At 45.8% G+C, this 26,590-nt stretch overlaps 1 protein-coding gene across 1 annotated transcript in view; it reads right to left on the bottom strand.

Moving 5' to 3' along the window:
* The window catches only part of ADAMTSL3 (ADAMTS-like 3), a 291,707-nt gene that overhangs the window by 243,156 nt on the left and 21,961 nt on the right, over window positions 1-26,590 (bottom strand). The window contains exon 3 of the mRNA XM_012656530.1: window positions 9,862-9,981. Coding sequence (XP_012511984.1) covers window positions 9,862-9,981 — 120 coding nt within the window. The remainder of the gene's footprint in view (window positions 1-9,861; window positions 9,982-26,590) is intronic.

Here is a 26,590-nt window from a genome sequence, read left to right as displayed (position 1 = left end):
AACTGTTTCAAAGCTCACATCCTGGATTGCGTTTTCTTGAAACGGTTCAGGATGCAGCATCCCCACAGGGTTTGTTACTTGGACAAGTCAGTCACTGAGACCAGCACTGGGAATGCAAACTGGCCCAGTGCACTGTCTCAGCACGCCTGCCGCCTCCCTCCTCATTCCCGCCTCCTGCTGCCCATGCAGGCTACAGGCAGTTAGGAGGTGGAAAATGGTACAAGAAAAAAAATCCCAAGATGCTTTAAAAAGGAAGGAGGGAAGGAAAGCAAAGCAAGCAAAGAAAGAAAGAAAGGGGGAGAGACAAAAAGCCATAAGGTGGACCTAATCTCACCTGGGCATGCAAGTGGAGGTGGAGATGGTATCAGAGAAGATTTACCTCATGAAGTAACAACTGAGCTGAAGGATGAGCAAGGGTTAAATGAGACGGCAGGAGAGAAGAACGGGGTATAAAAAGCAGAGGGGATGTTCCAAGCAAACAGGACAATTTCTGCAAAGGCTGCAGCTGAAGAAGGGCCGCATGAAGGCAAAGGAAATGTGAAAGCTCCACGAGTACCCACCCCCCCAGAAACTCACTGGACAGCGACGTGGAGAGTGCCCAAGTGAGGTACCCTAACGGCCACACACCTGTGCCCCACGTGCCCTTGGGGTGTCCCAGCAAGCACAGTAGCCAGCAGTGCCTGGGCTTCAGGGCTACTGGTCTCATTGGAGAACTCCAGCCCAAGAATGGACATTGAAGTCCAAGCTAGAAGGTAGGGTGGAAACTGGAACTATCTCGGTGCCAGGAAAACCAGGACAGTTGGCCACTCTAGAAAGGTTTTACTAAGACTCAGATTAAGAGTCTCTAAACATAGAGAACAACATGCTACCTTCAAGACACTTCTCTACCTGGCCTCAGGCACCTGTATGGCAGAGCCGCTTTCCCCATCATCTGGAAGAGCCCTGAAGATGCTCTACCAGACCCAAGAAACGTGGTCCCACGTGTTAAAATCCCAAGCATGAGCAGACAAAAACATCCACTGACAGACCCGAGCCCCACAGAGACTCAGCCCGCCAGGAACCTCTTTGTAAACTATGCCTGCACTTTCGTGATGTAGGCCAGAATTGGCCAAACAAAAGGAAATATTTCCAAATAAGCCAATCAAAACATAATGTCTCAAATCCCTTGTGATAGGGAATAAATTCCATTATTGCTTCTACATCTAGCCCTTCCAAATTCAGCTTGAAGAGGATCAGCACAGTCTTTTCTTGCCTGGTAGGGCTTTCTCTTGCCTTGTAGTGCTGTTGATCTTTGTTTTATGCCTTGACAAGAGAAAGAAATAAGATGTTTCCACCCAGAACTCCACCTGCCATTACTTCCCATTCTTATAGCGAGGCTGCAAGTCCGGTTTCTTGACCCAAGCCCTGTATTTTCCCAAGATAGAAGACAGTAACAAAACCCACGGCCTTTGCAATACCTGAGAAGGACAGGTCACAACAGAATCCCAGCCAGGCATTCATTTAAGAAAAACACACATTCAGTAGCAGAGATGTTGCTTAGTAGGAGGAAGTGATGAACATGGTCAAAGAACTGAAGATGATCAAAGGTGACATCGAGAGTCCCTGCTACGTGAGGCTGTATTTCATGGCTGGGTGATCTTCTCTGGCAGAGCTCAGAAGACCATGTGAATATAAGACAGGGAAAGCCACCACATTGTGGAGACCCTGATATACGGATCCATGGGGCTGGTGCCCTGGAAAAGTATGCACAGAAGGGGAGGGATGACGCTGATATGAAGGTCCACATGTGCAGGAGACCTAGAGATGCTAGAAGGTGGAGGATCACCTGGGAAGAGCTGAGGGATAAGAGACTTAGACGTCCCTTTGAGGTCAAAAAGTAGGCATATAGCATGAGTGTGCACAGGAGAAGGAGAATGTGAAGGAGAGAAGCCAGAAACTTGAGAAAAGTTGCAGATTTTAATATTTCCAAGGCAGAGTCGTTTGAAGAATGACAAAGTCCAGGCTGGACACTTGGAACGGTGGCTGGAGTGGAATGCGGGTGAAGGTGCTGGAGCCGGAGAGATCCGGAAAGGATGGGGATGGACTGGAGCTTGGGTTGTGTATAATCCCTGAACGCTCCCTCTTCCTCTTCTGGAAGAAACAGGTAAAGTGGTGATGAGGTCATGAAGACTTTGGTGAATGCTCAGACCAATGAGTCAGACGGGTGACACAAGCCTCCGAGGAGGAGGAGGGCAGAGAGGAGAGGAATGGCCAGGAAGCAGTAGGGACTCAGACAAGGGCAGCCTCCTGCCTCAAGCTGGGTGACCCGTGGGGTGTGAGGCACAGCAGCCTCCCTGGTGAGGCAGGCAGGGGGCTGCGAGCCCCGGCAAGGCTGTTTTCAGTTGAAGCAGGAAGTGGGAAGTCAGGAAGTGGAGTTTGTTGACCGTGAGAGGGCGATGGAAAGTACTGGGGAGGGGTCAATAACCACAGGGTAAACCAGGAGGAAGCGTGGAAAGCAAGGCACACAGGGATGGCTGGAGAGGGGACAGTGGGGAGAAAAGCCTACATGCCTTCTTTCATCCAGGGATTGTGTGTGACAGAGCTGACTTGCTCAAAACAACCTAGTCTGAAGGCACTTGAAGACTGAGGATTTTGAGTCAGCACTGGTCTGATCTCAGAGAGAAGGACAGCAAGGGCCCCGGCAGGACGGCACCTGTCCTGCAGCGTTCTCCACCGCAGAAAGGGTCCTTTAAGGGGAGCTGCATTTGCGTCTGTCTGAAACTTCCCCACCCTATGCCCACCATTTAACCCACGGGGTGAAAAGTGACTAAAAACCACACAGGGCCCCAGTATGAGTCTAGGAAGACAGCATTAAAAGAGGAAAATGTCTGTGTAGGTCAAAAGCTGGATACTGAACTTCTACTGACAGACGTAATTCTTTCATGCTTGAGAAATAACTGGTTTGTGAAAAGCTCAATGATAGTGAAATTCAGAGTTCACATGTGCCAGAGTCGGTCAGAACGGCACGTACGGTTGCATGTGCAATGTGCATGGATTTGCTATGTGTCTGAACCAGGAACAGAGCACAAGTTATTCCAATTAATTTGTTCTTGTCTTCCCCTAACAGACCATGAGCTTGCTTTCTTGTTAGATCGCTAAATCTTTGGAATATTTAAGCAGCATAACTACATTTGACCAAGATTACTCACTAACAAAGGAATGAACTATTCAAACTCCAATGGCTTGCTGCTTAAAAACATTATATGCACAGGCCAGAAACAACACGGAAACTCTCCTATGTGGAGAACATGTAAGTGGTTCATTTTGATTAGTCAAGAAGATGACAATACGCTGTAGACCCAGGGGCTATGTCCATCTTCCTTTACCAGAAATTTCAGAAGTTGGTATAAACTTTCCAAGCTAAAAACTATTACATAAATAACTTGGAAACATCAAGTGATATTTCTGAGGCCTGCCAACAGTTTAACCACAATGAAGTTCCTGGCCAAGATATTCATGAAAAGTTCGGAAGAAGTTACTTTGACAAACATGTACTCACAGCAAACAGATTTCTTCTCCTTAGAAAGAATGCATAAATCAACAGTTAAATAAGGAGAAGGAAAATTAGGTTTGTCATAATAGCATAAGAAAAAAGACACTTGAAAGAAGTTTAGAAATAAGACTACACAAAGACTTCATTATTAATATATTATTGTTATTACTAGTATTAAAAATTCATTCAAACATTTCTCTCATACTTTTCCTACCCACAGATTAGATGTAAAAAATGTCTTAACTGAGCTTAAGGGCAAAGAACAGGCACTTGGATTTGCTTACTGCCTGGCTGTGTGATCTTGGACCACTGCTCCTCTCTGGGGCTGAGTCCCCACCTGAAAAACCAGAATCCCTACTCCTTTTCGACTCTGATATGCTACGATTCCCGATGCCTGCCAGGGCCACACATCCAGCCCTCTGCCTCCCTGGCAATAGAAATAGCAAAGAAAATACAATTTGGAGAGGCATTCTGAAACAAGAGATCATACAAAGAGTCAGTCAACGACTTCCAAACAAGGAAAGAAAAGAGGCAACAGTGACTCCATCTATGATGTCACAAAGCCTTTCAGGATTTTACAAACACAGAATTTTAGCAACACAGACTTTTAAAAGTGTAGACTGATTCACACCAGAATCTGGATGTGACTTTAAGAAAATAACTGAAATTCTTAAAAAGGATGCCTGTTTAAGGCGGGAGTGAGGGATTGGGGCAGATACTAGAAGTTTGATTTTAGGGGTTAAAAGTGAGTAGGAGAAAGCAGCAGGAGACAGTAAGAATTTGAAAATCAAGCGGTCACTGAAAGCAATGGTAGATCAGCATATAGGTAAAAGCATTTTAAATCTGAAAAAAATCTTAAATCCACTTAAATGTGGTCAGGGAGAGACAAAAAAAAAATGCTACATTAGGCAGAGTCTCCTTCCCTAGAGTCTACAGAAGAGTGAGGCGTTCACAGGGGGGAAGGGATAATGCGGCATAAACGGATGTAAAAGGACCTCACCAACATGAGGTCCAGGTGTTTCTCTTCGAAATGGCTCCAAGCTTACATTAGCGGGATTTATCCTTGGTTAATTTCAGGAAAATCAGAACCCACCACTCACTGAACATCCATCCTTGTTCTACATGCTTGGAATCCAAGTTATTAACCTTTTTCCTGCCTTTTGGTGCCTTGTAGCCTAAAAGTGGCAAGGTCGACAGCGTGCCCACATGCACACACATAAAGACAATTCATGGACCATAGAAATAATGTACACATGAGACACTGATTTCTAAGCTACCTACTGCTCGTGCTTAACCTCCTTCAACCCACGGTGGCTGCCCATAAGGAGGAAGCGTATTACAGTAAACCTATCAGGTCTAAGATGATACACCTTCCACGTCCCCCATGCCTAACAGAGACTAAAAATAAATAGATAAGTAAAAGAATATTTACACAAGAGTTTTTCTAACTTTAAAAAAAAAATGACCTCTAGCAAGAGACACACTAAGCCTATCACAGATTTGTAAACCATTGTCCATGATAAAGCTCAAAGTTTAAGTCTTCGGGGTTGAAGTAAGGTAAAGATGGAAAACAACCTCACCAACCTCTTTTCCCAGAAAGAGACCTAGGCGGAGAGTGACAGCACAGCTCTCCAAAAACTGCCTGAGTCAGCAAGGAAAAGAACAAAGTGTAGAATGCAAGACTCTGCTCCCTAGAACCGAACAACACTCAGCTGTTTGCCTATGAATAGGTTCCCTGTGGGACAAACTCCAAAACCACTATGAGGAATGACAAAAGAATCTACCCGAGAGGCTGTCTGGCTAATAACTCTTTCAACCACAACCTTCTCAGCCAGTCATCCCGAACGAATACATTCTAGCTACCTCATAAGCCTGATGCAACCAAGTGCTAGAATACTTTCTTTCTAAGAACGTGCTCAACCAGTGGGAAGTCGGTGCCATTTTAATTTCAGCTAACATGTTGCATCCAGACTTTGAAAAATTGTGATGTCTACTAAAAACTGGGGAGGCATGATACACCTATAGATGCTACTAGCGTAGCTAATTCCAAATTCCTGAAGGAGCTGGGAATGAGTTGATAAAGCAACCCATTAATGTTACATCATTCTCCATGCTCTGCTGAGGTCCCCAGAACTCTATTGACTATAACAGAGGAATCAGAGTTCTCAGGAAAGGAGGTAATTTTCCAGGTGAGTCCTCTGAAAGAAGCAGCTGGATATATCCTAGAGTAGGACAGCCTGGGGGTTTGCAGTGGAATGGTCTTAGTTTTTCAGATAATCATCTGGGTGTCCCTGACTAAGTCACTTGCACATTCAAAATCTCTTTTCTTGACTTGTCAAATGCAGCATTTGGGCCAAAATCTCCACCAGCTGTAAAATTCTATAATTCTCTAGGTAATAGTTTGCTGCCTTGCTGGCAAGGCTGCCCTGATAATCAGAATGATCCAATTAACACTCTGCAATGTGGAATATTCTATTCGTAGTTTCCAAAAATGGACTCTTTTGGAATGGAAGGAGTTCAGATCATGAAATCCAGTCACTTTGTTTTTTAAAACAAATAAAGAATCTGAGGTCCAAAGACGTTAAATAACTCTATTAAATTACAAGCTAGTTAGTGGTAGAAGCGAGACTAAGGCTGCCTGACTAGTCCTGTTTGCAATAAACCGCACTATTGCGCGGTTGGCTTCAGACTGCCTTCTTCACTAGACGCTGCTCTGCGCTCGCCCCCATGTGATCCACAGTGCGGCGTTTACACCTCCCGTTAAATGCTGCCTACATCACGGCTGTGCTGCACTGGTGTCAGGCTTATTAGTTCTCCAGGCACCTAATTCAGGAGACATTTGAAGAATGACCTGAAGGTCTTCATGAAAATGTGCCCAGGATAAAATACTTTCAAAAGTCCTATGAGGTTTGTCTGAAAGAGCAAATATCTACACACCATCCACTTGCTTCCCATTTTATCAAATAAGTATTTTATAGGTAGGAAGATCCTAGTGAACCCATGTCTGACCCAACAACTTTAGAAACCAGACTGCAGCCTCAATCGCATAAACACCTCGTCGCTCTGGCTCCAGGCCACTGTGACAGCAGGACAGCACCCCTGGCATATATCTGGAGACTCCACAGGTAGGTACCCACACCACCTGACAGCACAGGTACCGCCCTGCCAGCAACTCACACAGACCCTGCACCTACTTCTGGCTGTGGACTGCCCACGGCTGCTGGGGAACCACAAAGGCTACACTGGAAAACTGCCCCCACCATGTCCCCAGGCATGGAATCTTCGGAGGGACGGCTCTGAAAACCTTTTAAGGACAACCCGGGAATTTCTGTGCAGGAGCAATGCCACATGCCACCCAGTATGCTGCACTTTGTTCCAACATGAGACAATTTGTTCCAAAGAGCACAACTGGCTGCTAGACATTAAACCCCATATGATGTTGGATCCAGTGACTTAGTCAAATCTCTCAGACATAATGACGTGTGAAAGAAGCCAGACACAAACGAGTACATGCTGTATGAGTCCATCTCTATAAAATCAAAATAAAATAAAAAGCAGACAACACCGATCTATTACGCTGATAGAAGTCTACATGGTGACTACCTCTTGGGTGGGGCATGCTGATGGGAAGGCAGCACAAACAGCTTCCGAGATGCTGGAAATGTTCGATTTCTTGATCTGGTTACACATGTGTAAAAATATTTAAGAATTCATCAAGCTATATACTTCAGATACGTGCATTGTACTGTATGTATGTTATATCTCAATGAAAAATTAAAATATCATGTAAATATGGAATAAACTTCTTCCATTCCTTTAGCATATGTGAGATTTTCTGAATTGAGTGTATTTATTGTGTTATTATTAGTAATAACAATAGCTAAATTAAATGCCTATATGGACGAGGCCCTGTGCAGGGAGATTTACATGAATTATCCCCTTCAAGTCCTCAAAAACCCTCAATAAGGTAGATACCACCTATATCTCCATTTCTCAGATGAGAAAAATGAGGGGCAGAGAAGTAAAAGAACTTGGCCAAAGTCACACAACAAATACAATAGCAGAACTGGGATTTGAACCCAAAGTAGTCTCCCTCTACAGCCTTTTTCCTAATTGATGTTAATGTTTTGTCACGTGCTACAGAATAAGAGGATTTTTTTTAAGTTTGATGATATTTAATTGGTTTTGTCCTTTCCCCAGTGCCTGAGAAGCTCCTTAACCTTATGATACAGTTTGCATGCTCAGCATTAAAAGGAAAGAGAAGCACAGCTTGGGTGATGGGTCTAACAGCCTCATAACTGCTTACGTTCTGGGGTTCATGCAGGAGACACACCTCACTCGGTCCAAGGGTCAGTTTTCCTTGCCCTTAGTAGGAGAAAGTGGGTGCCATTATTGGCTTGTGATAGTTGGACATTATTTCTTTCCCTTAAAAGAGACGCACAGTGGGGGCAGCACAGAGTTTTATATGCTATTCACTGGGCTTTCTGGAACACTGTGTCCTCGGATGAAATTTCCACAGCATGCCACAGGCTTTTAAGATCTGCTTTAGACCTTTTGAAAAGATGAAGGAGGCTTGTTTTCCTGTTTTCCTAGCCTTTATATTTTTATTATATTAAATATAATGTATCTGTGGAACCTGAAGAAGGCATTAGTCACTCTTTAATTATAAAATGCATAGCTTGTTATTTTCCAGACACACTTTTTTTTTTTTTTTATCTTTTATGGCCTTCTCAATTAGTTTCTCTGAAGTTCTTATATGAAAACCTGTTGGATCTTTGATTTCTGGCTTAAAAGGAGTCATAAATTATAAACCCTTTAAAAATCCATGGGAGTGGGTGGGGGAGGCAGAAGGCAACTTAATGATGTTTTAGGGCCTATTTGTAACCAGGCCCACAATCTAAATTTGCTTGGGCTCTAAAATATGATTACAGGGTTGTCCCCAACCCCACCCCAGCTCCTTACAGTGACTATTGATGCACTCACTGTTGAAGTAACTTGAAAAAGTGAAACTTTCAATAAGAAATTGGTCTCATCCCACCCCTGCCCCAATGACGTGTGTAGCTCCCTTCCAATGGGGCTCTGTTGGATCACAGTCCTCCTCCTCACCCAGGCCCAGCTCCATAGCTAAACCTACCAGGAGCAAGCCACTGAGCAGCAATCACAAGAATCAAGTGTAAGTCGTGCCTCCCCCGAGCTGGGATATAGGTGCTGGACAACATACTTCCCTACCTGCCCTTATGTTCTTCCGTTCTCCACCGATGATGACGCTCTACAAGACTTTCGTCTTCCTCCCAGCCCATCTCCAGCACTCTGCCTCACACCAGCCAGCCCCAAATCTGGGTCCCACTCCCAGTCACATCTTAGATCTACCCATGTTGGCAGAATGAACTTCTCAGAGCTGCTGCTTCTGAGTAATGTCTTTTCCCCTAACTAGGCCTTGCCTAAATCAAACCAGAACACGCTGGCCTTGGCTACACAGCTGAGGACAGCACAGCTGGTCTCAGTCACTGGCCACCTCACTCCATCTGGGCCATGAGAAGGTGACCTCACCTAGCTTCTCATCTGCACTTGGGTCCGCAGGTGCCAAGGTCTGCCAGGCCGACCAAGTTCCCACGTCGTCTTAAATCCCACCCAGTGGGTTTGCATCACTGCCCTGTAAATTTAGGCTCTATCAGCCAGAAACCTCTGTGTTTGGCAAAATGACATTCTCTGTTTCAACAAGTTGTGAGTGATTTAAAAGATACATAATCTTACTGCTGTTAAGGCATCCATGTGAACTGAGCATGGAAGGGAGTCCAGCGTCCAGCTTCCACATCTCAGCCAAGCACGGCCTTATTCTCCAGTTAGCCTTCCTGAAGTGATGTAAACACACACACGCACACACGCACACGCACGCACGCACCAAGGCATACACACGTTGTTCCTTTCTGAAAATGGGCTTGGAGAAAGGAAAAAAATACTAAAAGCTAAAAAGGCAAAGACATAATGCTTAATCAGAAAACAGAGCTCTAGGATAATTTCAGAATTGAATGGTAAATTTGGTGATAGCTAAAATGAACAGATCCATCATATATTTCTGATGGAAATATGAAAATAAGTGATTCTCAAGCAAATGCTCCCACCAGAGCAAGAACTGCACATCGTATAGGACCTCATAAGCAAACATGGGCAATCCAGAGGCCTTGGGATCCTTCAGGAATGTCCAAGGCCTGCTGTACTAGCATTGCCAAGAGGAAAATATAATTATTTTGAAGGTACTGTTAAGACAATGTTTCCTGCCCATTGGCAAATGGCAAAGCCAAAGGTAGGTTCTCATACGATGTTCTTACCTGGTCATCATAGCGATAAGTGAGGAACTGCTCCCCTGTTGTGTCCTCCAGAAAACTTCCCTGAGGAGAGAGCGCGAACTCGGGAAGGAAGTAGGCTCCAGGAGACTTCTCTGCTGTGGTCTGAAAGGCAAGATCACCTGGTCACAAAAAGGACTTCGTTAATGACCCCCTGGCAGGTAAAGTCCAAACTGGACATTCCAAGAGAATGAACCCACTAAAAGTTATGCCAAAAAAAGGAAAGGGAAGCTCCCTCTCTTGTCAAAGACCAAGTGAGGCCCACCAAGCATCTGTGTGGGGCACTGCTAGGCCAGGTCACCATGCTGGCCCGTCTCAAACTGGCACACGTGGTTCATTCCCTGACATCTGCCCTTCCCTGCCCCCTCCTCCCTCCACTCTCCGCCTTCCAGCAATTCAACCACAGGGCAGTTAAACTTTAAGTTTGGTAGTTGCAGATCTATTATTTTTAGATTTCCTTCCTTCTTTCCTTCCCTCCCTCCTTCCTTCTCCCCCTTCTTCCTTCCTCCCTTCCCTCCTTTATTGTTGGCAAAAGAGTGGGAAACAAAATTTTTTTGCCATACTTCAACAGAAATACATGTTCATCGTAGAAACTTCAGAAAACACAAACAAGCACAAAAGATAATAAAAATCACCCATAATTCCTCAACCTGTCGTAACTACTTTTAATTGTTTGGGTATATTTCCTTTGAGACTTCTTTAATTCTTTTTATGTTTATACAAAAATACAAGGTTAAATAAACATAGGTTTTGCAGAAAGACTTCGTTTGGTTTGTGGAAAGCTCATACCCTGGCATCTGAATTTTTAGACTAACGCTCTAATGGTTGGGGTCTGAGGCGAGCCAGGAAGAAGGGAGTGTGCCTTGGATGTGATGGCCTAACAGACTTACTACCACCATGCTACCACCTCCTCCTGTGAGAGCCCGTCAAGGGGAAGTTTGAGGTGCGGGGTGCTCCCCGGGTCACTGCCTTGGTGAGTTCAAGGAGGAGAGCAAGGAAGGAGGCAGAATCCCCAGCGCTCAGTTCCACCCAGTCAGAAAACATGGCTCAACGACTGTGCCCCCACCAGAAACCTCACTCCCCCTGCTTGCGAAGGGATGAGTAAGAAATAGAGGGAAAGGCCACAGGCAGTACCGTAAGGAGGAGCAGGAAATAAATGTAGTCCTCTAATACCTCTGCTGCCCCCATGGACTCGTTCCCAAACTGCAGCAGGAGCTATGGTTGAAGCAAGAACAACCCTTTGAACACCACATTTTTTTATTCTATTTTTGTTTTTCTTTCTTTTTTTGCTTTTTTTTTTTACTCTTCTACTCCAGTGAGTATGAACACCGCATTTTAAAAAGCAAAGTCAACACAGGATAACTTTGTCAAGGAACACAGAAAACTTCCCCAGATTAGATAATCTAGACAGCACTAGACTGTTAAAATAATTTCAAGATTTTCTTATTAAACTTTATTTACATGAAAGATTTAGCGCAACTATTGTCAATTGCCTCTACTGGCTTCAGAATTCATAGATTTATAATTTTAAATGCCTAAAGAGACCTTTGTGAAGTCATCTAGGCCAAACTCTTTATTCTATAAATGATCTGAGACTTAGGTGACTTCTCAATTTCCACAGAGCCAGGCCTAGAGCCAGAGCTGGAACCTGTTAGCAGCCATGTGCAAAGGCCCAGGCAGATCCATTTAGTTGACTGTGTATTCAACATACACTTACTGAGCACCTACTACATGTCTGGCATGTGTCTAAGTGCTATGGATACAATGAGGAACAACAAAGATCAGGTTCCTATTTTCGGGGAGGTTACATTCTAGTGGCGGGGATACATAATACAATAAGTAAACAAATATATAAGCAAGAAAACTAAAGTTTTAAGTGCTCTAAAGGAAATAAACAGGGTGATAGGAGAATAAAGTGCCAGTAGGGCTGTTTCATTTTAGATAAGATGGTCAGTAAAGGCACCCCTGAGAAGCTAAGATTTCAGACAATAACTAAAGCATAAGAAGGAGCCAGTTATGCACAAAGCCAAGGATGATATTCCTGGCAAAAAGAAGGGCAGGTACCAAAGCCCTAAAGGAAAGGAGGTCAGTGTGGCCAGACTCAGTGTGGACAAGTAAGAGAGTGGCATGAAGTGGAGAAAGATCTGAAACGATCCCAGGCATATGGGCCATGGCAAAGGGTGGGAGAACCACGGGTGAGTGAGTATTTAAACCACACCGATGGCTTCATGCACAACGGGCTAACAGGAGGCAAATGGAATCATAAAGACTAGCTGGAAGGCTGTTGATATGAATCCAGGCGAGACAAGATGGCTCCTTGGGCTGGGATAATGGCAGTGGAGAAGAACAGAGGTGGATGGAGCAGGAGAACCAACAAGACTTACAAATGAGGGAGGAGGAGGGAGAAATCAAGGTGATTTCTGGGCTTTTGGCTTGAGCAACAGGCTGTAAAGGAACATAACAGATGGGTAGCCCTGAGGCAGGAATGGATTTGTTGGAGAGGGGTAGAGTCAATAGTTCTGTCTGAGTCTTATTAAATTTGAGATGTCCATGAGACATTCATGTGGAGAGCTTGAGCTGGCTGCTCAGTAGGCAAATCTGGAGCTCAGAGAGGAAGTCTGTCTGAGGCAAGACAGAGGTTTGGAAATCCTCACTTACATGTTCATACGTATAAACATGCACACATGTATCTACAGTCGCTATACCAGAAAGGCCCCTCCCTAGAGAAAGGGTTTGGCAGGCAAGAGAACTTTGCCTGGCACCCTCAACAATCCTAAAATTTGAAAATAAGTAGAGGAGGAAGTAAAAGAAACTAAAAATGGTCCTCAATTAGAGAAGAATAAAGAAAAAAATAAATACTGGGTCATAAAAGGACTTAGCGTCAAAGAGAGCAGTCAACTGTCTTGAATGCTGCTAAGAGATTGAGGAAGATGATGCCAGAGAAGCGTCCACTGGATCTGGCAACAAGGAGGTCACCGCTGACCTTGGCAAGGGTGGTAGCAGGGCAATGGGTTTGGGGAGTGACAGGTGAAGAGGAAGTAGAGACCACGAAGGGGCAACAGCTAGAGAGGGACATGGGATTGCAGGTGGATTTTTTTAAAGATAGGAGATACTGGAGCTCATTTGTTTGGTTACTGGAATAATCCAGGAGTAAGAGAGAGAGCAGTGGAGGAGACAGGAGAGAAGGAGGAGCAAAGCCCTTGAGAAGGAAGAGGGACGAGCTCCGGATTGCATGCAGGTTTGAGGACACTTCATCCATGTCGCTTCACATCAGGTCATGTTTCTTTGCTGACCCTGACGCTGCGCCTCCATCTCCCCTGTGCGTACTCCTTGGGTACTCCTTGCGTACTCCTCTACTGGGTCCCAGGGACACCTGGTCCCAAGGTCGTCCATCTGTCCCTATCACCCCCCTTTCCTCCCACTCAGCTTTCTTACCACATAGCTGGCTCTCCTTCCTGGGCCCCTCTGCAACTGCCCGACTGCGAAAGAGCACGCTTCCCTCCCAACAACGGCCTTTTGCGGCAAGGTGGGACAGACCTAAGCTTGACGTGGACAAAACCTTCTGAAGTCCCTTTTTAATTAATTAATTAATTTATTTATTTTTTTGAGGCAGAGTCTCACTGTGTTGCCCAGGCTAGAGTGCCGTGGCATCATCCTCGCTCACAGCAACCTCAAACTCCTGGGCTCAAGCGATCCTTCTGCCTCAGCTTCCCAAGCAGCTGGGACTACAGGCATGCGCCACCGTGCCCGGCTAATTTTTTCTATGTATTTTTAGTTGTCCAATTAATTTCTTTCTATTTTTTTAGTAGAGACGGGGTCTCGCTCTTGCTCAGGCTGGTTTTGAACTCCTGAGCTCAAACAATCTGCCTGCCTCGGCCTCCCAGAGAGCTAGGATTATAGGCGTGAGCCACCGCGCCCGGCCTGAAGTCCCTTTTTGTAACACCATAACACTTCTCTACTACCAGAGTATTTGCTCACTGTGTTTCTATACTATTAAGAACAACTACAAACGTTTCGTAAGCTCCAATGAGGTTTTTTTTTCTCTGCTTAAATTCAGATTGGGTAAAATGGTACATTTGCCTATTCTAGGCTTCTCTCTCCTCCAAGGTCCATTTTGGAGGACGTTCTTTAAGGCTGAGGACAGTGACTCCACCACATTTGCAGCCAGCACAGTAGGTGCCTGCTACAGTGTCTGGTGCGTGGCAGGTGCGAAACGAAAGACTGGTGGGTTGTGGCACCTGAGCCGTGGGGTAAAGACCTGCTCCTTGGCAACCCCAATTCCCCCGTGGGAGTTCAGGGTTACTAGTCCCTGGGTTAAACCGGATTCTCTCCACACCCACATCACACTCCTCATTGCAATAAACAACGAAGATTTTACATTTACCGCTTTTCATCGAAATCCTTAATCCCAAGTAAATTTTCAACCATTCAGCAGTTGAATCCACAGCCTGGCTGCAATCCAAGTCCTCTCCCTCTGTAGTATCGAGGGTGCAGCGAGATCACTGTGTGCCACTGTGGTTGTCTGAGGTTTTGAATAGCTGCACTGTGGCATCCCATGACTATGAAAGCACCGCCCCAGAAGGAACCTTCCCAGCCTGCCTCCCTCACCAATCCTGCAAGATGCCCCGCAGCCCCTATATGAATACCTTCAGTGATGGGGCGCTCACTCTCTCTCAAGGCAACAGGGGTCTGTCAGAATCTAGCCAATTCACAGGTTTGCAGATACCAAACTAGTCTGAAGTGGCCCATTGCTCTCCAGCTGAGGCACCCTGGACAACAGCACCTTCCCGTGGCATCCTCCTTCCTCCTCCCTCCCACCCACCCACAAGACACACACATCTAAGCTGAATTTGAAGGAACAAATACCTGAGCTGTGGAACTGTAGAATTAGAAGGAATGTTAGAGACAGTCCAGTCCTAACCCCCCTCCCAAGGCAGGACTTTCTCCTGCAGCACCTGCAATAGTCAGACACAACTGATTCGACAGAGGCCCTTTGATGGGGAAAAAGGAAACTCAAGTTTTTGAGCTAGGATTTGTGCAATTGTCTCATTTTGTCCTCACAAATGCCCTGTGAGGTGGGTGCCATTAGCCTCATTTCACACATGAGGAAACCAAGACCTGGGAGGTCAGGAAATTCAACTAGGGACACACAAACCCACAGCTGCAGAGTGAAACTTCACTTCCGTTTCATTCCATTTCCTTCCCTTCCTCAGTGGATAAAATTCTTGCAAAAATTGGGCCTTCCCTTAGGAGGAATGGCTGACTTCACTCGCAGCTTCAGAAAGCATCATACCACACATGCATTTGACATTTCCACCCAGATGCGAGCTGCCTTTCTCGGTGGCATGCAGCTCCTCGCAAGAGGGGTGACCAAGGAGGTCAGGGCCTTTCAGTGGCAGGAGCTGGAGGGAAGGCAGAGGATGGAGGCCAGGGAGGGAAGTGTGTGATCCTCCCAGGGCACAGAGCCAGGGCCTAGGAGAGAAGCAGCCAAAATGAGTCTTCTCCACCAACCACTGTCCACAGCTGCTGAGTCACCAGGGACAGGGTCGGAGGAATCCAGACGGCACCTCTAGGGACTACGGATCCGAGACTCGGGGATACAGTTGCATCTCCACATCCCCCTCCAGCTGAATGAAAGCTTTGACTTTGGCAGGAAGAAGTAAATGCGGGGTGCCTACACAAGGACAAGACTTCAGTGTTCTAGGCCTTGATCTACACCCTGTAAAGAATCAAGAATGAATAACTATGAAGGCTGGGAGAAAGGGTTGGCTAACTGTGATACTGGGTTACAATAAGAATATGTATTTGGTCTCTGATCAAGGCTCCTGACATAGAGCTCCTAAAACCCTTGTAATTTCCTGGGCAACAGGGGCACCCGGACAATCTTCTGTTCTGATAGGTGGTCTCTGACCACAGTTCCTGACACAGAGCTCCCTAAGGCTTTGTAACTTTCTGAGTGATAGGAGCATCTGACACAGCTCCTAAATTCCTGAGAATTTCCTGGGTGATGGGAGCATCTTTTATTCTAATGCAGTGACCCTCGGTGGGGACTAGTTGTCAGGAGAACCAACTCCTCAACAGCCAGGGAGAGGAGAGGGGCTGAGGTGCAGTTGGTGCCAACAGCCAATGATGCCTAGGTGATGAAGCCTCCCCGTGAGCCCAACGGGACTGGATTCAGGGAGTTTCTGGGTTGGTGAACACGTCCGTGTGCCTGGAGGGTGACACACCCCAACTCCTGCCCTTGGGACCCTTCCAGATCTCGCCCTGTCCATCTCTTCATCTGGCCATTCATCTACATTCTTTGTTGTAGCATTTATTAATACATCGACAGATGTAAGTAACGTGTTTCCCTGAGTTCTACAAGCATCCCTAGCAAATTAATCGAACCCAAGCAGGACTTCGATTTAAAATCTGTCGGTCAGAAATATATTAATAGATGACAACCTGCTACTTGCCATCAGCGTCTGAAGTGGGCACAGTCCTGTGGGACTGAGCCCTTAATCTGCGGGATCTGATGCTGTCTGCAGGTAGACAGTGTGAGAACTAGATTGAATTAGTGGACACCCAGCTGGTGTCCACTGAAGAATTGCTTAGAGTGGGGGGAACCAACACATTTGGGGTTAGGGTGTTCTGTTGACTAAAGAGTAGAAAGTAGGAAAAAGCGCTTAGTTTTTAAGTAGGAAAAGGTGCTTAGTTTTTTTGTTTCCTTCTATTTCTCAGACTGGTGGAATAGGAAGGGAGAGTAGCAGGGGAGGAGTGGGCATTTCTACATTGGCAAATGGGGCCCAAAATGCTGTAAAAGTCAAGCAGTCACTAGTTAAGACACACACAGTGTGACTCCCACTGACATTCAGCAAGCTGTTCTGAACACTTCCCCTGGCCTCAGCTGAGCCCAACAGGTGGGACACTCATCTCTCTCCGCAGCACGAGTGCAGCCAAATACAGCACAACTGTGGTCGGCGAAGGCCCCCAAGTCCTCCTCCCATGTGCAGCTGTTAAGCTGTGTCGCTGCACTCCAGACTGAGAGCTGGTCCGCGCGATTTCCTGTCATTCACCTTCTCTTCAGATGTGGCCCGTCAGTTCAGCCATCAGCACGGGTTTGGGTCCTGACTCCACCGCCCAGTCTACGTGTTGCTCTCTCCTTGCGCCGTGTCGGCCCAGATTGGAGCAGCATGCTCTCCACCTGCACCCCGTCACCGCTAGGAACACTGAGCAGGAAAGGGCTGAGGCCCGTTACCTATCTCCAGGCTGACAGTGAATTTACTCAGTTAAAGTTCCTCATTTGCAATGTTTCCATGTCAGCCACTGGGGACTCAAAAAATAACTCGTCAGATGCTTCAAATCTGCAGTGACACAGGCAACACAGGAAGGGAAGACGCAAGGCGGAAGAACTGAGATTCCAACAGACTTTACGATGTCGGGACACAGGCTAAATGCCAAGAAGGCAAGGCCCTGAGCCACAGCTGCTGAATCCTTCCCGTGACACTCGGGGACTTTTAAGGTTACTGTCAGGAATACTTACGCATATGTGAGTCAATCTCTGTTAATGGCAACCAAGATCTGCAAGGGAGGTCAGCACGTGGATGGGAGTCGGACCCACTCCTCAGGTGGAAGGTCCCTTTAAAGGGCAGTGTTCCGTGAGTCTGGAAGTGTGCCTTCCTGGGACGGCAGGCAGAATCCCCAGGCTCAAGCCAGCAGATAGTCTGCAAGGAGCACTCTGCATTCCTCCGGGGCTGCTCCTCCTGGCCCGCATGGCACACCGGACTTTACAGTTTGTAGCGTCCAAGGCCCATGAGGGAGAATCCAGTTAACCAATACTATTAATATTTAAGCTCAGTGTACCAAGGACATTTTTCTTCTAAAAACCACGATGTCATTTTGTTTCCTGAATCTGAAATAAACATTAAAAAAGAAATGGTTTCTCTTTGGTTTTTCAAGTAGGATTTCGTCATTCCCAGACTTTTCAGTCTTAGGTGTCCAAAAACTTCCTGATGAAATATAAAATGCATTTACTTTGGCAGGGTTGGAAGCGTATGCTAAAAGAAAAGGAGTTTTCACATTTTTTTCTGAATTTTTAAAAATTATTTCTAGGGAATTAATATTCTTTTTCTCTATTTGCCATCAATTAATTATATGTTCTTCTGATATTGTTTGGTTGAAAGACTTAACATTTGAACAATGTCCGAAGACACCTCGGCCAAAACCCCGTGGAGTTTCAAACTGCCACTTCACTATGGGCCGCAGCCGCAAAAGGAACAGGAGCAGCAGACCCTCCTGCGTCCCTCCCGCGGCGCAAGGCGGGGCGACTCGGGGGCGCCCTTGTTCGCAACGGGCTTTTCACACCGAAAAGCAAGCTCCTTCCCCTCGCATCTAACTACACCGCATGAAGACCCTTCGCACTGGAATCGCGTCTCATGAACTTCATTCACCGCACCGCGCCTTCGGCCGCTAAACGCGCGCTCTCGAATTCTCTCCCTCTCTCCCGGCCCCTCATCCCCTTCCCCTGCCACGTACGCACCACGCACGCGCACACACCACACACCACCGACGCCCACGCACCCCATCCCCGCATACCACACCACACACACACCACACACACACCACACACACATCACACACACCACACACATACACACCACACATACTACACATATACACACACCACACACCGACACCCACGCACCCCATCCCCGCATACCACACCACACACACACACCACACACCACACATACTACACATGTACACACACCACCGACGCCCACGCACCCCATACCCGCATACCACACCACACACACACCACACACACACACACCACACCACACATACTACACATGTACACACACCACACACCATCGACGCCCACACACCCCATCCCCACATACCACACCACACACACACACCACACACACACACACACACCACACATACTACACATGTACACACCACCACACACCAACACCCACGCACCCCATACCCACATAACACACCACACACACCACACACACCACATACTACACATGTACACACACCACACACATACACACCACACACACCACACATACTACACATGTACACACACCACACACGACACACCAACACCCACGCACCCCATATCCCCATACATACACACCACACACACACCACACACACCCACATACACACCACACATCCACATGTACACACCACACACATACACACCACACACACCCACACATACACACCACACACACCACACATACACACACCGCACACATACACACCACACACATCACACATACTAGGCATATACACATACCACACACCACACACGCCACACACCCCCATACATACACACCACACACACACACCACACACCGACACGTACACACCACACACATACACACCACACACACCCACACATACACACCACACACCATACCCACATACCACACCACACATACAAACCACACACACACACCACACACCCCCATACACACCACACATACACACACTGCACACCACACACACCGCACACATACACACCACACACACCACACATACACCACACACCAACACCCACACACACCATACCCACATACCACACCACACATACACACCACACACACACACCACCAACACCCACACACACCACACACACCCACACATACCATACCCACATACCACACCACACACATCCACATACACGCCACACACTCCACACACGTACCACACACACCACACATACACACACCGCACACCACACACTCCACACACCACACACCCCACACTCCACACACCCCCATACATACACACCACACAGCACCCACATACCCCATACACACAACACACATTGCACAAATACACGCCACACGCTTACACACACGCGCCACCCCACGCACTCAGCCCGGCGCACAGGCCTCAGTGGGCGCGGCGGGCAGGGCGCAGAGCAACCAGCGGAAAGATCTCGCTGGAACACACTTCACCGTTCAGCTCCCTGAAAGGACGAAACCAAAACGGGAGGCGGCTGCTTCCCACCATCTTCCAACTGTCTTTAGTGCCCAGCTCGGGGCTGCGTACACGGACGACCTTAGTAATCACTTTCCTTCCTAGAAAAGCCGCCCAGGGTGCCCTCTGCCCGCAGAGCCCGCGGCCGTGCGCGAACGTTCCTCCACCACGGAAGCCCGAAGGCTCCGGCTGAACAGCCCGCGGTTCGCGAGCGTTATTTAAAATCTCGCCCGTTCCGTGCGTGGGAGCGCAAAGGCCGCCTTCCGCTGCCAGTGGACACGGCGGGCCCTCTCCCCAGCGCCCGCCCAGGAGCCCACGTTCCCGACCTTGGAGTAAGCTGCCCTACTGGGCACAGGCTCGGTCAGCAAACGCCACGTGGAAATAAGTCTACCTTGAAATACCTCAGGAGAAAACTGAAAATGGTACTCCGTGGACAGAGCGCCGTTGCTAACGGGAGAGCTAGGCGTTCATCTCGAACCTCAATAAACTGCAGGTTTCCTACCCCACACTCTTCTGTTCTCTCTCCGTGGCCCGGTCCGCCACCGTGGCGAGGGGCGTTCCCACACGCCCGTCACACGTGCCGCACGCAGACACACACCTCCGCACACGAGGAGAGAGGGAGCCACACCCGGCGCGAGTCTCCTCCGTTGCTGGGAGGAAGCGCGGAGCGTGACGCGACGTAACGCGACGTGACGCGACGTGACGACCAGGGACGGCGCCGGGGGGCGGATCTCGTCAGGCACCGCCTCCCTCCCGGACAGGGACCCCGTGCTCGGGACAACAGTCTCGCGGGGCCGCATCTGGGCCTGGAATCTGCACTTTGATCCTGAAGTGAAATAGGTCTTTTCCCACAACCTCTTTACCACTAGCACCCATCATTATCTCTCCAGCAGAGAAAAGGCATCTTTGCCTTTTAAATTAAGTACAGATGAGAACTTTATTTTACCAAAGTGGGGGGGTGGAATTCAAAAAGCATGGAGTGTGCAAGTAATTCTTGGGGTCCATAGGGTCTCTTAAGTCACTTCATCAGGATATGTCTATGAAGCACCTACTATGCGCCAAGCACTGTTTTTGACACTGAGAGTTCAGCAGTCAACAAAACATCAAGAATCCCTTTTCCCAAGGAGCTTAGATCCCAATTAGGGGAAGCAGGAGGTGAACATAAGAGAGAAGTAAACTGTACCCTGCAATATGGGAAAGGAGGTTGGCAGTGCGGGGGTAGGGGCTAAACTGCAGCTTTAAACACAGTGGTCAGGGCAGGCCAAGGTAGGTCTGGGTTCCTTAGGGCATCACTTTCTTTTCTGATTTTCTAAGCTGAAAAGTTGGATCTTGCCATCTTCCTTGGAGGTTCCCAAATGTCTACACTCTCTAGGAGCCTGGCTGGGACTTGCAGGGTCTGGAGTCCATCTGCCTCCACCCCCAGCAGCAGGGTGACCCTTTCCTCCTTGGCCCCAGGTACCTCTCTGTCTCCACAGCCCTCCAACTCCAGCCCGCCAGGCCCAGGTGCACCTGCTACCCCAGCACCTCCTGCGTCCTGGACAAACGGGGGCCTCCGCCATCCGGCCATGCCTGGCTGTTCTTCTGGACGTGCCTCTGCCACATGAGCCACAGCCTGACACTGCCCACGCCCTTATAACACAAGGGCACATATATATGCAGAGAACACTTGTTAGTTGAGAACTGATTCATTATGCAGGCATGGTGTTCATTGCCAACCTCAGAGACCATTACTGAGTATCAGACAAATCTGCGTATATGCATGATTTTGTGTTAATTCAGTAGCAAAAAGTAAAAAAAGAAAAAGAAAAAAAATGTATCACCAGCTCTTCCCAATTTGGCGATGAGACACTACCCAACCTGACAAAATCCAGAAACACATCGGGGACATATTCATGTTTATTCAAGGTCTTTCTCACCCTACAGCTTTATTTCTGTCAGGAAACAGTTCGTCTGTGTGGCTGAAATCATGCAGGCTTTCAAAATGCAGCCTTCCAAGAGAAGAAAAAGACAGAAATGTGCTGTTTGCACATACCCCGAAAAACATTTATATTCATCATAAGCCGGTTTGTTTTTCTAAGCTTTGCAGGGCAGGAAGTGTTCAGTGCGAACACATCAGTGGAGCTGCCAGATTTGCTGTTAGGATGCTCATATTTTTCAGAATTCTTAAGCAAGACGGTGGGAAGGTAATGATTTAGAGTCAGGGCAGCTTTGCTCCATGTGTCTAAAATGGCATCATTCTCGTTTGCACAAACTACCAAAAAAACCTTAGGGGTTAGCATAAAATATTAAGGACTTCTTAAAAACAAAAGGTAATATTTTTATAAAATTAAGATGCTAACAGCAACCCCTGCAATACAATGGTAACAAAGCCATATTAGAGCCATAAATCATCAGGAAAAAAATTGTTACAAACATACTATCTTTTCTTACCAAAAAGAAAAAAAAAAAAGGAAGAATGCAAACTATAGTCTTTGATCCAGGCAGCGTGTTGGGTGTGACACAGGTTTATGGCTTTAAGTTGGTATACTTTAAGGTATAATTTTATTTCTTAATAATATATGGAATTATAAATAGTTTTCATCTGGATGTTTAAAACATCGTCATACCATTCCGTATTTGTTTGACATGAAAATGTCACTTAGTTTTAAGTCCTGAATAAACATTGGATTAGTTTTACCAATGGTACCGGATACACAGAAAATCACGTTAATAAACTGGACAAACTTAGAGACGCCAGACACCTGCTAGACACCTGTGATAATTGGTGATGGCTGCACAAATCTGGAAAGGGGGGCCCAGGCTTGCAGCTGGGAGCCCGGGGTCCAAAGTAACCATGTGGCTCCCAGCATGTCCTCGGGTCTTACTCCCCATGTCCCTCAACAGGAGACACCATGCTAGATGAGCTCCCAAACTCCCCATGGCAGAAGGAAAACCAGGCAGGAAGATGAAGGCATAGTAATTTTGTTTCTCTACTGAAATGTTTTTAAATTACAAAAGTTATACTGTTGGTGTGAATTTAAGAGAAGCCCCCTGAGCAGAAAAATACCCAGCAGTCAAAAGGTAAAACTATGGTGTCCTTGGTCATCGAAGTCATTGCATTTTCTTAAACCAAAGCAAGTCCAGGGGAGAAAAACTGCGCAGTGACCCTGCTCACTGACTCAAAGGGCCCTTGGATACAGCCACACTAAGCTCGATGATAAAAGAAAAAGGAAGAATAAAGGAAAAATTCAGCATAAAAGAGTCAATGTTGAATTTAGCTTATTTCTTCCCTCTACTGTCACCAGTGAGAGGAGGCAGCTTGTGTATTTTGACAAGGCATATTTGTGCTCCCAAAGCCTCAGTTTCCTCATCTGTAAGAGGGACCTATAAGCCTTATACTTCCCAGAACTGTTGTGATTATTTCATAAAATAATGCATATGATAGCGTTATTTAAACTGTAAGAAGCTGTACAAATGTATGATACTATGGTTGTTGTAATCACAAAATTCCAAAAACAAGTTTTTAATTTAAGCCTCATACCATAAAGCATGCAGTCTCTGGTGCTAGCCCTCAGAGACTGAGCAAAACACTCCATGCTCTCAGTGAGCTCGCAGTCTGGGCCTGGGCTGGACCGAGAAACAGACAAGCACACAGGCAATTACGAAGCCACGTGATAAGCACTGTCCAAGAGAGCACAGAACAGAATGCTGTGGGGGCACAGGAGCATCAGGTCACAGAAGGCACCACAGAGGCAATGAGCACCATGCTGAGATATAAAGAACAAGTAGGAATTAGCCAGGAAAGTGGAGAGATGGACAGAGGAACAGACCTTCTAGAACAACATGGGCGAAGACAGGAGCCCAGAGGGGATGAAGGACAGGGCCAGGGGGATGAAGGACATGGCGCTCTGCAGAGCTGGAGCATGGAGTGTGGGAGAGTGGGGGGAAGAGAAGTTGGAGAGGCACGGTCTGTGCCATCAAGGGGCTCTGGAAGGCAGAGCATTCATGCCGAGGAAGCACCGGAGGGACGTTAAGCAGAGAAGTAAAATTACTGCCATGGAGAACGGATGGGAGGGCACAGGGGACAGAGCCAAGGAGACCCGTTATAATGTTCTGGGATAGAAATGATGCAGCAATGAGGATTGAGAGGAAAATGAACCGTGAAAAAATAACATATCTCAAGTTAAGTTTCTCAAGTTAAAAAAAAATTATCCCAATATATTTGAAATATTGGGGAAAATGGCAAAGTTTTAGAAAAAAACATATAAATAATCAAAACTGACTCCAAAAAATAAATAAATAAATAAGAGGAAAATCTCAATGGTCCTTTAACCATTAAAGAAATAGAACCAATATTTAACGTTCTCCTGAAGAAAACAACAGAACCACAAGGTTTTAGAGGTGAACTCTACAAAACACTCAAAGTATAAATAATTCCAATCTTAACAAAACTCCTTCAAAGAATAGTAAAAAGAAAGGAACACCCAATAATTCATTTTATGAGATTATTATGATCTTGCTAATAAACTAGATAAGAATAATAAAAGAAAGAAAACCACATATCAATCTCACTCTTAAATGAATGCAGAATTTCTAAATAAAATATAAGCAAAATAAATCTAACAGTGTACAAAAGGGCACCATCAACGGTAGAATGGATCAATAAATCATGGTGTATTTAGACACTCAAATACAACAAAGTAGTAAAAATGAATAAAGTTGGCTTCACATGTCAATGGAGATGAAGTTTAAAACCACTAACGCTGAGCAGAACAAACACGGTATGCCTTCATTTGTATAAAATCCAATAAAAAGATAACACCAAATAGTATATTATTTAGGGATACACACTCAAATGGCTAAACTGTAGACAAGCAAAGGAAATATAAACACAAAATTCATCTTTTGCTGTGGTTACACGTAAGCAGAGGAGGAATCGATAAGGGACACGCAAGAAGCTTTAGGGTATTGATAACGTTCCATTTCATCAGCTCCATTGTGGGCGCAGAGATGTTCATTATGTCATCATTGCAGGGCGATCATCTCATGTGTGCTTGTGCAAGTTGGGGCAGTACACAAATGCATAGGGCCATCTTCCTTCAAACATCATGTTATATACATTCTTTTGCATATATTTTATAATAAAATAAGTTTTAAGTCAGGTCTGTATGTATATGCATGTTTATATTTAACACTGAATAAATAAAGTCTTTCATATCAAGAGGAAAGTGGTGGATTGTTCAATAAATTCTTCAGCACAATAGGTAAATAAAGAGAAAAATGGGTAAACATAGATCCCTTCTCAATCAACGCATCCAAATAATTCCATATGGATAAAAAAAGTAAAGGTTAGAATATATATATATACACACACATATATATATATATACACATATATATATATATATAATTCTACCATTTTCTAGAATTTTTATCAATCTGATTGTTTTCCCATTGTCAGTCACTTTTTCTTTCATCTGGAATTTTTGAAGATATTTATAACAGCAGATTTATAGTATTTGTCTAATACATCCAACATTTGGCATCCTAAAACACAGTTTTTTATCAGCTGCTTTCTTTTCATGTCTATGGGCCACACTTTGCGATTTCTTTGTGTGTCTCATAAAGTTTTGCTGAAAACTGAACATTTTAAATAACACGAGGGCTTTCCAGAAAGTATCCAGCCATTGTTAATATAACGAGAGGGGTTACATGGCTGGATACTTTCCAGAAAGGCCCTTGTATAATACAGCAACTCTAGAAATCTTTTAGTCTTCCTCTTTAGAAGTTAGAAATGTTACCAGAATCTGTGTATGTCTCCACGTGTTTTTTCCATCAGTCCTTAGCGTAACCCAGAGAGTGGATCCTTCCACAAGCAAGTCCGTCTTCATTACAGGAAACTTTCTACTCACAGTTGTTTCCTTGTTGCCTCTTCTCCCTTTTCTCCTTCTGCTGTTTCTACTGTTCGAATATGAGGCCTCCTAAATCTGTTCTCCAAGTCTCTTAGCTTTTCCCTCATGATTTACACTTTGTGGTTTTCCACTGTGTTAGTATTTCCTCCACTTGGATTTCCTTCAACTCATCCACTGAATTTTTACTTTGAAAAATCTCACTTTGTTTTCAGTTTAAGAAATCTATGTGGGGACGTAGTGGAATCTCCGTAAGTACTCTTGGTCTGTGGTGGTTCCAGTCTTCCTCTGTCTCTGCCATCAGGATGATTTCAGTGAGAAATCTCTGCACTCAACGTGCTGCTTGTCATTCCTCCTTCTGACTGCTAAGCCCCCTAGGTACTAGGTACGCTGCTTTCATATTCTTTTGCATACACAATCCAAAAACTAATATGGAAGGATATTTGGAAACAATACTCAAAGTTATGTATTGGTGAAGATTAACTTTCCTGAACACGTTTAAAACATAAGTAGCTGATTGGTATGCTAAAGAGGAAAGGGATAGCTGTAAGCTATATGAAGATTAAACTCTACATTCGTCATCTCCCTGAAAGGAAAAGAGAACAGAGGACGTCAGCTAGATGTGGTCTCAGTGATGGAGGGAAGAAGATGGGGTGCGGTATGCTGATCCCACCCCTTCCCAGGAAGCATCACAGAGCCGCACTGTCCAATACAGTAGCCGTATGCAGCTGCTGAGAATTGAGAATGTGACTAGTCTGAATTGAAATGGACTGAAAGTGTAAAATAAGCACTTGATTTCAAAGACTTAGTATGAAAAAAGCAATAAAAAATACATCATTTAG

Source organism: Propithecus coquereli, unplaced genomic scaffold, assembly GCF_000956105.1.
Source record: "Propithecus coquereli isolate 6110/MARCELLA unplaced genomic scaffold, Pcoq_1.0 Scaffold507, whole genome shotgun sequence".
In the NCBI taxonomy this organism is placed as follows: domain Eukaryota; kingdom Metazoa; phylum Chordata; class Mammalia; order Primates; family Indriidae; genus Propithecus; species Propithecus coquereli.
This window is presented reverse-complemented; position numbering and strand designations above follow the sequence as displayed.